This window comes from Pteropus vampyrus, unplaced genomic scaffold (genome assembly GCF_000151845.1).
Source record: "Pteropus vampyrus isolate Shadow unplaced genomic scaffold, Pvam_2.0 Scaffold352, whole genome shotgun sequence".
NCBI lineage: Eukaryota > Metazoa > Chordata > Mammalia > Chiroptera > Pteropodidae > Pteropus > Pteropus vampyrus.
This window is the reverse complement of record NW_011889133.1, coordinates 151,789-163,379: the sequence shown is the minus strand read 5'-3', so window position 1 is coordinate 163,379 and position 11,591 is coordinate 151,789. Positions and strand designations below refer to the sequence as shown.

General features: G+C 41.6%; 1 protein-coding gene across 6 annotated transcripts; it reads left to right on the top strand.

Annotated features, from left to right (window-relative positions):
* The first annotated feature begins 255 nt into the window (after window positions 1-255).
* On the top strand, window positions 256-11,242 carry LOC105304735 (olfactory receptor 9I1-like). 6 transcript variants are annotated; one of them, XM_023522627.1, is made up of 3 exons: window positions 256-305; window positions 5,839-5,919; window positions 7,355-11,242. In XM_023522627.1, the coding sequence occupies exon 3, from the start codon at window positions 7,372-7,374 to the stop codon at window positions 8,305-8,307; it is 936 nt and encodes a 311-aa protein (XP_023378395.1). In that variant the 5' UTR covers window positions 256-305; window positions 5,839-5,919; window positions 7,355-7,371; the 3' UTR covers window positions 8,308-11,242. The 6 variants fall into 6 exon arrangements, with proteins under 6 accessions (XP_023378395.1, XP_023378393.1, XP_023378396.1 ...); XM_023522625.1 differs by adding an exon at window positions 6,254-6,336 and having other exon boundaries at window positions 256-5,919; XM_023522628.1 differs by lacking the exon at window positions 5,839-5,919.
* Window positions 11,243-11,591: the final 349 nt, after the last annotated feature.

Here is an 11,591-nt window from a genome sequence, read left to right as displayed (position 1 = left end):
GTGGCCACAGCAGGTCAGAGAGAAAATGAACCACAGTCCAGATTCAAAATGGGCTTGACAACCTGAATCTTGGTTTCCTTTCATCTAAAAAGGGTTTCTCTCTTTTTTTCTTTAGAGAGTAGGGTCAAAACTAGTATAGTTTTCTGAGGAGCACAATGTGCTGGGAGTTTTTAGTTTCACTTCCCCTTTGAAGTGATGCAAGACACTTAGCATCGTTGGGTTTCAGTTTCTCATCTATAACATGGGACTGATAATGCCTCTCAAACCTGACTCAGGTGATTGTTCTCGGAATCAGAAGAGACAAGGTAGGTGAGACCACGCGGAAAACTAGGGGCGCTATTTAAATGTAAGGGGTTCTATTGCAAAAGCGGAAAGAGCAAGCAGCAACTCTTGTCGAATCTGTAAGAAACTTGTAAAACTCTGGCAGATATTCGGAATGCGATGGTACTGACATACAGAGGGGGCTGAAAGCAATAGGTGGGATCTAAAACAGAATGAACTCCTTTGTAGGAGAGTAAGTCTCCATCCCTGAAATTGTCCAGGCTCCATAAATGTGATTGGTCAGAAAGGGTCACCATTAGCTCAAAAACCAGCCATTAGCCATGTTCTAGAGGGCTTTTCTGTTGTGGGCGGGAAGTAATTCTCAGACCCTTGCCATTCAGAGTCCATTAGCCACTTTCCGTGTGAGCCGCCGTAAGGCATAGAGAACCAAGGTCTCCTTTAGGACGGGTCAGCTGGGCACTGACTTTTGGAGAAGGTCTAAGGGGTTTGGGGTGGCAGAAGGGTTCTGTCCAGACCTTATGAGACCTGAGGCTTGTGTCCATGCGTTGTAAGGCTGGCTCTGTTAGGAATCCCCATCAGCCACAACACCTCTCCCCTCCCAATGTCTCTTTAAGGGAGGGCGGCTGCTCTGTTCTCACTGGCCTCCAAGAAGCAGGGAACTTGAGTAATGCTGAGCATCAGAAAAGCTGTGCTAAGACTCTGAGAAGGAGGAGCAGCCCGGGCAGTAGCAACAGGGTCTCGTCAGGCTGCGGGAGATCTAGACTCCAGTCACTCCTCACTTTTCCGTTGGCTCTTTGCTTCTGGGCAAGACCCTCGTCATCTCAGGGCCTCTGTTTTCTTATCTCTGCTTCGTCTATCTGAAGGCAGAAGGGCAGAACCATGACCTTCAGAGACTCCTTTAAGTTCCAAGATGCTATTGCTCACTCAGACCAGGGAGCAGATGGGTCGGAGTGAGCAGGCGCTGGGGAAGGTTTGAGGTCAGTGTTTGGACAGATTTTACGTGCCCTTTTAGAAGTTTATTATAGGATTGCAAAGTGAAGAAGAACCTCAAGATTTCAACTTTTCAGGTCTTTTCCTTCCCACCTCCTTTCTTTGGGGACACGAGCATCTGTATCACTCCCACCGCCATGGTGGGGGCGGGGGAATGCGTGGTGTGGTGGAAAGGGTTCTAGGTCTCAGTCCTGACTGCTTTTCTTCCTAGCTGTGTGATCACTGGACAAGTCAGTTGGCCTCTCTGAGTCCTACTTTCCTCATCCAAAAATGAATTGCGTGAGGCTCAGATGAAATAATGGGGGTACAATGTTCTAAAGTGAGGAATCATGAAAGCAATTCTTAATTTTGGGGAGGAAGAATTCACACCTTCCATTGTATGCAACAGAACTAACCTTTGTTTAACATACAATATGTCATCTTATTTCATCCTCATGACTTCATGCCCATTTTATAGATGAAAGAGCTGAAGTTCAGAGGATTTAAGCGACTGGCTGGGATTTGAAACTCCCACCCCCCACCCATGACAGATCTTCAAAGCTTTCTGGTTCTGTGACACCATGCTGGTCTGCCTTTCTGCTATTTTAAGACGCTTGCTGGAGAATATTTTTCTATATATTTATGAGTTTTAATTCAACTAGAAAATTACCAACTAAAGTTTTTTTCCCAGACTAGTTTCTGAGGAAAAGAGAAACTTAAATAGAGACTCTGTTTTCATCTCTAGATTGAGCCTGAACACAGAAAGCGTGTGGGTGGAGGAAGCTATGTTTTTTTCACCATTTCAACTGTTTGAGGACTCGAGTCCACCTTGACACTTTGAGTGGCCGTCAAAGCATCTTGTAACTCATTCCTTTTTTCCTTTTCAAGTTCTATTACAGCAGCAGAGGGAGAATCACTATCATTTCTGTCCATTTAGTTCTATATATTCATCACTACGTCCCCAGTGTCCAGATTACTGCCTGGCACAGTATATATAAAGGCAGATCTTTTACAAATCTTTGTCGCAGACTTCCAGCTGAGAGCGATGGCTCCATAACTTTTGGCATATCGTACAAACTTTATACCTCCCTATTTTAAAATAACTTTAAACCTGACTCAGAGGATCTAAGTAGATTGGTTTTGCTGAGCTAGAAATAACTTTCAGATCCATGGGTATACATTTTCCACAGTATATGTTATTTTAAAGCTGATGTCTGGGCACTTCTAACAATTCCTTCCAAGTGCAAATGCTTTACTTTCAGAATCATCTTCCCATACATTTTTCTCATTTGATCTGTAGTAGCCTCTTGGCTCCTGGTGCAGTGCTTTCTCTGCCGGAGGATGACAGTGGGAAGTTATTAAACATCAAAGCCTACTGGGCTTTCTCTCTTCTGAAACCCCTGTCTGTTTTCTGAGGTTCTGAAGGTTTTGGGGGGCATTAATAATCTCAGAGAGCAGGTGATCTCAAGGTCTTTCTCCTTTAGCTTTGGCATATGTGAGAATTACATGTCTTAGGTGTGTTTACCATCGGCGGACACAAAGATGAGGCTGTGGATCTTGAGCAGACATGACTAATGCAGGGGACAGATAACCTAGTCTGACAGAGGTCCACCAGGGGAGTCTTGTCTGGAAGTGAAATATTTCTATGCTTTATCAACAACGAGAAAACAGACCTCTCAAAACGTGAAATGCCGATGGGTGCCCAAAACCATGGAGTAGGATGGGTTCGTAACAGCACTGAGGATTCACTTTCCTCCTGTGCGTCCTTAAAAGCCAGCAATTTCAGCTATGTTGTGGGCTTCAAAAACAGGAAACTGCTGCTTCAGTGTTTTCTTCATATTTTCCCAGCAGCGTAGTTTATCTAAATTGCCTGGGACCAAATAGTTTCCTCTGAGGCCGCACTGATCCATGGTTCTTCTCCTTGCCTGGAGATTTTGCAGAGCTGCTGTTTGTTTTCCCTAATCTTCTTCATTAGGAAGTGGACTGGCTGTTCTAGCTAGAGTTATTGGTCATTTTGGATCAGTTCAGGAATTTAGACCATGCATCGCAAGGCAAAGTGGAACTGTTTTTGGAGAGAACCAAACTTTCCAGCTCCTTGGAAGATCAGCAAACAAAAGGAAAAAAGGAAACCTGGGTTTTCTTTAAAATTTTCCTATGCTCATTGCAAAATGGACACACTCGATGCTCAAAAGGATCCCGTGAAGGTGCGTCATGAATTAAGACACCTTGCATGCTGCTCACTGTCCCAGTACGGAGGCCAAGGTCATTGTCTCGAGATTTGGATTTGTGAAGGATTCAAGAGCCGGCTACAGAGGCACAGACATGGAGACCTCCCTAAGCTTTCCATCTTCTTCCTTGAGCATCTGCCTTTCTTCATCGTCCATAGATCAGTCTGATTTAGATTGAACCACTGTGTGTTCATTCTTTCCAGAGTCCATTTGGCAAAGTCCTCTGGCGGCACCGTTATTGGTCTGATGCTGATGAGTCTGATCATTCTGACCATCCTGGCATCTGGCTAATAGGCCATTTTACTTTGTATGTATTCATCAATATCTCTTTCCAAAGAGATATAAAGTGGCTTATAAAAATGCACGGCATGCAGCGAGATAAAAGAAATTAAAAATGAAGAATGAGATTTGGGCAAAGGGCAAGTACAGGTAGGCGGTAACGAGGAGCCAGGAGCAAAGTTGGTTCACGTGACTTTTGTCTTGTCACTTAAAACTGTACTAGAGGTGATGGTGCCTCGGTGGCTGCACACTCCTCCTTGGAGTCTGATTTGATGGTAGCCCTGTGCATCTCTTCTGCCCTCCCATTTCTGTGGACAAGATGACAAGATGTGACATGTACAGGTGATACTACCAAAAAGAGAACATGCAGTCTTTCCAACTCAGAATTGAGGTTATTTTCCAAAATCTTTATTTAACTTATATTGCTGTCCTCCTTGCCCAAATGTAGGGAGTAATGTATATAAAGCTGCTAAAAAATCTTGGGCATAAAAATGATGCTCACTATGTGGTAACTCGTTAACGTCATACTCGTGAGCAGTGGGCAGCTGTTGGGAGCCTGGCCCTGGAGTCCAACAGATCATGCTTCACGTCTCGGCTTAGTGGTGTACTTAAACCAAATTAATTACTCTCTGCAAGCTCCTGTTTTCCAGTTTACAAATAGGGTAATAACAATATCCAGCGTTGGAGTATTGTGAGAAATAAATGAGGCAGTTTATGAAAACACCTTGAACAGTATTTGACACACAGTTTATGTGCTTAATGTCATTCTTTGTTATTATTATTAACACATGTTCCTTCCCTGCCTCATTAGACTTTCAGTAAAGGAGAGACCATCATATTGTAGAACAAGATGCAATGTTTGAGGTCATTTAGTGCAGCCTCCGCCTATGAGGACACAGATTCAGACAGGAAGATAGTTGTTCAAGTTTATATCAGTGGCAGAAACCAGACTTGAATTCGGAGCTCCAGATGCTGTTTCCAGCCTTCCTACAATGAATCTCTCTGGCTCATCATAATCAACTGCCCCTCTCTCACCACAACATTCCCCTCCAAAGGAAAATACTTGCCCTCCCCCAGAGGAGATCTAAAAGTCTCTTAGAGGAGTAGTGGAGTGAAGCGGGTCTCCTGACTTGTACCTCTCCAGCTGGGGCTGCCTGAAGCTGGACTACAGTGTCCTACTTCCTAGACCAAAGTGGTGAGCCACGGTGTAGGTTAGCAGAAAGCATGATGAATTTGGAGCCAGAAGTCCTGGTGTCATTTATTAACTGCGTGGTCTTGAGCAAGTTGGTTTAACCACTTTGAGCCTCATTTGACTCAGTAATAAAATGGAGATAAATTAAATTTCTGAATGGTAGAAAGAGCTAGTGGTTGAAAAATCACTTTTGTAACAATTAACATGGAGTGAGTGTTTACTGTGTACTTGGCGCACTGCCCGTGTTTCCATGAATTATCTCTTTTACCTCTCACAGCACAACAGTGCTGTTGTTATTGCAATAGATATCAGACTGAGACTCATGAGGCCAATTGCTTTGTCCATGGTCACATAAATAGAAGTTACTGAGTCTGAGTTTGGAACAAGCTTTGCCTGTTTTGGGGGCTCATTTTTTTAACCACTATGCTCTATTGTTGGGATTCTAGCCTTACTTTTATATTAAATGATCGTAAGCTGATCATTGAGCCTCTGAGAGATCTAACGGCTTCTCTCTGTATCAGGAGGCTGACACTTCTGAACAAAGCTGCCTTGAAAGTGACTCACAAGAACCTGAAGAACTCTGTATATTTTGTAACGGAAATGGGGTGGTTCAGTGCTGGTGATTCGTGTCTTTATTTTCTATTGTTTGTGGATAAATGATGTGTGTGAATATGAGTAAATAGTTACCTGATCCCCAACATTTCTGCTAAAATGTCACCTTTTCAAGAAACCATCTCTGACGGTCCTCTTGAATAGCTCTCTTTTTACTCTGGCCCTCCCAATTCCCCACACCCTGCTCTTCTTCTTTCTCATTTTTATTTTATATAACACTTATCATCTTTTATCATGGTAGAAAATATACTCTAAAAATATATTGCATATGCTTAGCTCTCTGCTAGAAGGACAACTCTACCAGGGAGAAGCTCTTTGTTTGCTGTTCTGAGCCTCGAGAAGCGTGTCTGGCATATGGTAAGTTCTCAGTAGATTCTTACTGAATAAATAAATAAATGAATGTATTATCTTTCTCTTCCCCCACCTCTTTGGTCAGGATGATATGTGTGAATTCCTTTTATAACACAGAAAATCATTGTTTTGGCTAAAGGTCAGGATTAGATTGAGCCCTAAGGGAAAAAAACCTCCTAAATATTTACATTATCAGAAATTCAGTGGAGGAAAAACACCAGATGATGACTTTTATTTTATCAGTAGATCAGCTTTTGTCAAATGTTGAGCAAAGTTTCATTTTCTTATTTATCTGGAATCTTATGAGACCTTTTAAACCGACTTCAGTTTTTATTTCAAGTTTAGAAGGAGGACAAGAAGAATTACCTTTGTAGTATTCAGAATTTCCATTACCCCAAATTATCAGCATTCAAAGGCACAGAGGTGAGATCGTCCAAGAACCTGGCAAGAACTTTAGCTGTATTAGAATTCTAAATTCAGTGTGATGGCTTTGTCCCTTAATAAGCAGGCTAATTCTGGAATGACTTGATTCATGTAACTCACTGATTGATATTGATCTGGCATTTTAAAAAATGAGACAGGTCCTTTGGAATAAGAGAAGATCTTAGAAACCTGGTCATGCTGGTTGGCAGGAATGGAGAGGAAGAAGCAACTCAGCCCTTGACAGATTGTAGAGATTCTAACAGTGCTTGCTCTTCACGGCTCACTGTCTTGCATCCAATGCCATTCCACTCATATGCACATGAAAAGAACTGCAAAAATAGAGTTGATTTTTAGGACTCCAGGCCTGTGGACTTGGAGATAAGACTCCAAAATGTACATGAACCTGAGAGCACGTTACTCATATCGTTGCATAATTTAGAAAAAATAATTCTAAGTATGTGAGTCCGACCACAAGCTCAGCATAGTATGTTATGTCTTTCAGAATAATATTGTGACTTTGGTGTTGAAATCCCCATTAAGCCAACAAAGATGTTGAGGCTCAGAAAGATGAATTGACTTGCCCAAGATCTCCAGGAATTTGAACCTAGGTCTGGTTTCAAAGCCCATGACCTTAACACTCTAACACTAGGGTTTCTCCAACAAAGAGGTATTTCCTGCCTCTTCATTGAGGCTGATGAAGGTTTCCGATTTGGAACCTATCAGAAGTTTGAAAATGTCTAAGAAACTGAATTCTAGTTCCAGCTTTGCCTCTTTGCTAACTACGAAATCATGAACTAATCACTTTACCTCTTATTTACCTTATATTCTTCTTTTGAAAATAGGATTAACAATATATGCTTCCAAGGCTTTCTGAAAGATCAAATGAAATAAAATTTGTAAAAAACGTAAAGTGTTTTACACATCTAAAAGGTTGTTATCATTACTGAAAATGGTTAAATCAAGCTATGCTCCCCTTAATTTATCTTCAATGAGACTTTATTTTATTTTTTTATTTCAGCAGACAACCTAGGATTCATGGCAGAGAATGGCAGTCTGGTGACAGAATTCATTCTGTTGGGGTTCCAGGTGCAGGCAGAGCTGCAGATGGGTCTCTTCTTTGTGTTCCTGGTCCTTTATCTCATCACCATGGTAGGCAACCTGGGCATGATCGTGCTGATTCAGAGTGACTCTCGCTTCCAGACTCCCATGTACTTCTTCCTCAGCCACCTCTCCTTCCTGGACATTTGCTACTCCTCTGTTATCGTCCCTCAGTTGCTTGAGACCTTGGATACTGATAAGATGGTCATTACCTTTGAGCGCTGTGCCACCCAGTTCTTTTTTTTCACACTCTGTGCTAGTGCTGAATGCTTCCTTTTGGCTGTGATGGCCTATGACCGTTATGTGGCTGTGTGTAACCCCCTCCTTTACGCCACTGCCATGACACCACAGACTCGCCTGGGGCTGGTGGCCGGGGCATATGCTGGTGGCATGTTTAATTCTGTGGTCCGCACTGGGTGTACCTTCTCGATCTCCTTCTGTAAGTCTAACCAAGTGGACTTCTTCTTCTGTGACCTTCCACCCCTGATGAAGCTTGCCTGTAGTGAGACCAGGCTACGGGAACAGGTGATCTACTTCTTAGCTTTCTCGGTCATTACAACCAGCGTTTCGGTGATTCTTATATCCTACCTGTTCATCATTCGGGCCATTCTGAAGATTCATGCAATAGGTGGCAAAGCCAAGACTTTCTCCACCTGTGCTTCTCACATGACTGCAGTGGCTCTTTTCTTTGGGACACTCATATTTATATACCTGAAAGGTAATATGGGCAAATCCCTCGAGAAGGACAAGATTGTGTCAGTATTTTACACTGTGCTCATACCTATGCTGAACCCAATGATCTACAGTCTGAGAAACAAGGAAGTGAAGGAAGCTCTGAAGAAAGCTCTTGACAGGATGAGGGTTTCCAAGTAGAGTAAGACTTGAGCTCCATCAATTCAGAAGTTCCTGCAAATCATCTTTTGGCTTTTGGCTTGTCCCTTAGCACATGAACCAAATCTTATAATTACAAAGTCATATTGGGCCAAAAAATGTAGTTGGGCAATTTATTTATTAGCTCTATGACCTTGAGCCAGAAATTCTCTGCCTGTTTTTGCATCAGTGAAAATTTCTGTCTTGCTGTGATTAAAGCCAGGATCAAGAGTGATGGAATGCCGAAGGGTTTTATAAATAATAATACGCTATAAAATGTAAAATTCATATTTTTGAGCTGTCTTGGGTATCGCTGAGTGTTTTTTCAGCTACTTGATTTTTTTTTTTTCTACTAAGCTAATTTTTGCACCTTGAATAATTACAAAAGAATAGCTATTGTTTACATGGTAAGGGCGGTGACATTCTTTGGTTGCGAGTAGTGAGGTAGAGATCAGCCTTGACCAAAAAAAGGTTTTCTCAACATTCAGTCATATCCAATTTAAGCATTTGTCATGGAAAATATGAGTAGCTAAACATAAGAAGAAGAAATAAAAGGGAAAGTGGATGTGAACCGGGAAATGTTCAACTAGAATATGTTAGCCTACTTCCCAAGATAGCTTAGAGGACCAAGACACTGTAGAATAAAAGAAAGTAGTAATGATTTGCATTAATTCTTGGAAACAATTTGATCTTGATGTAGAGCTAAACCGAGTCCAGACTATAACTTTTGAAATATTTCTTGATCACCAAAGGTCAGAAGCTCCACTCTATTTCTGAAGTATTGTTCACGGACCATCTGCCTCAATTAACTCAAGCTATTTTCTCTTCTCCCATAATGAAAACCACTCTCTACTTCCATCTCCTGTAGGACATTTACTTTATTATCAGAAGACAGATAACTATGAATCTGAGTGCCACCTTTTAATGACCTCCACATCTGCTAGAAATATTACTTGAGAAACATCTTCATGGAGATTCAATCTTATATATCATGTCAGCAAATATTTACTGACTATCTACTATGTATTGGACATGATACTAGGTTCCAGAATGTGGTAATAAATAAAATAGACATGGTTCCTCCTGGAGATTAGAACCTGTGGCATAGACAGATACTAAACCATTACACAGTTAATCAATTTTTATATGATTTTGGAAGGTGGAACAAAAGAAGCAGCACAGGATATTGTTATACTGTATAATAAAATTCTGATCTAGTTTGGTGTGGTCGGAAAAGATTTCCTTGAGGGACTAACATTTAAACTGAGGCTTAAAGAATAAGTACGTCATAGTCGTAAGTTATGGAGACTGTTACAGATAGAAAAAGTTACAAAATGCAAGGACCTGTGACACAGGACGCCTTGAGGAGCTGAGAGAAGTGAGTGGCTGCAGCAGAATGTGTGAGGGGGCTTAGTGTGAGATGCCGCTGGTGAATTCAGGAGAAACTAGGTCACAGAGAGCCTTGTAGGCTCGCTTAGGGACTTGTGGACTTTCCTTCAAATGCAAGGCATGAAATGATCATAGCTGAATTTTAAAAAGATCCCTTTGGCGGCATCGTGATGGGTGGAAGGGGTCCTGTGGTGATGGAGATGGAGGGAAACACATTCATTCCATCTAGGAAACAACAAATGGTGTATCCCAGGGGCTGGTACTTCATTTGCATGTAGTTATTGCGTGCTTCATTCTAGAATCTGAGTTAGGCCAGAGAAAGCTGGCAGGGCCATGGCCATAGCATTGATTTAAGACTGATTCTTGGTGAAATAGTGAATTTGGGGAAATACACCTTTGGAGCTTTTTCAATGGTACACCTTTCCTTCCCTGAATTGCAGCCTTCCTCAGGTATACAGGTATACATCATGTGTCCCTTCATCCAAATGGTCATCAACTACTCCCTCTTAAGAGGCTGACATGACACATTTTTATTAACTCTCACTCAGGCTGTGTTAATGGGCTGAAGAAATCACCCTTACAAGGCTTCTCATAAAAAGGCAAGTAAAACTTTCGACTTAAAACACAAATGAATGGGCAAAATGCTAAACAATGAGAGCGCTATTTTCTTAGGGATGGGAGTCACCTCACGTTCCTCCCACCTTCTACTTGGCAAGTGGTAACCGACTCTGTCTATAAATGAATGGCCTTTGATATATGCATAGTATTAGATGTGTACACAATTGCCTCAGGGATGCACAAAATAGATAAAAATAAAGTGAAGTTTAAGCATGTTTTAGGGGACTATCTTCCGTTTCATGTGAGAAGGCACTGGAAGAAGTGGCATTTACATTGAATTTCCAATTTCATATATTAATAAATAAATGAAAGCATTAATAAATCACCTAATGTGTGTTAGGCTCTCTGCCAAGAGTTTTCATTTATCTTATTTAAAAGTATCATTCTTAAAATAGACTCTACACATAATCCTTTAGAAAAAAAGGAATCTCGTGATGGTTGATTTTATGTGTCAATTTGACTGAATCACAGGGCGCCTAGATATTTGGCTAAAGGTTATTTCTGGGTGTGTCTATGAGGACTTTTCCAGATGAGATTAGCCTTTGAGTTGGTGAACTTGGTAAAGCAGCTTGCTTTCCTCAGAGCGGGTGGGCGTCATCCAATCAGTGGAGGGCTCGAATGGAACAGAAGGCGGAGCCAGGGAGGTTCATGCCTTCCCGGCCTGACTGCATGGGCTGGAACGCCTGTCCTCTTCTGCACTTGGAACTGGGATTTGCACCACTGGCTTCCCTGGTTCTCAGGCCTCCAGACCTAGCTATGCCACTGCTTTCTGGGATCTCCTAGACTGTGGGACGTCTCAGCTTTTATACGAGGAATCGTGTAAGCCGATTTCTTACAACAAATCTCCTTCTATGCCATAAACAGATCCATCAGCTCCAGAAGTTTCCCACCTTCCTACTCTTCTCCTTCTTCTCTCTCTCCTCCTCCTCCTCCTCCTCCCACTCCTCCTCCTTCTTCTCCTTCTTCTTCTTCTTGTTATTATTATTTTGTGATAAGAACGCAACATAAGATCTACCTTCTTAGCAAATTTTTAAGTCTACGATATAGATTGCGGTGATGATTTCACAGTTATATACTTGTCTTCAAACTCACCAAATTGTATACATTAAATATGTACAGTTCTTTATGTCAATCATACATCCATAAAGTGGTTTAAGAAAAATCTTCGTATATATATATATATCCTGTCCATTTTGTATCTCTGGAGAACTCTAAGTAATAAAGTCCAGTAGGTAATATTGGAGTCTTTTTCTTTTTATCTCCTTCAGCTTCTAAGTGTA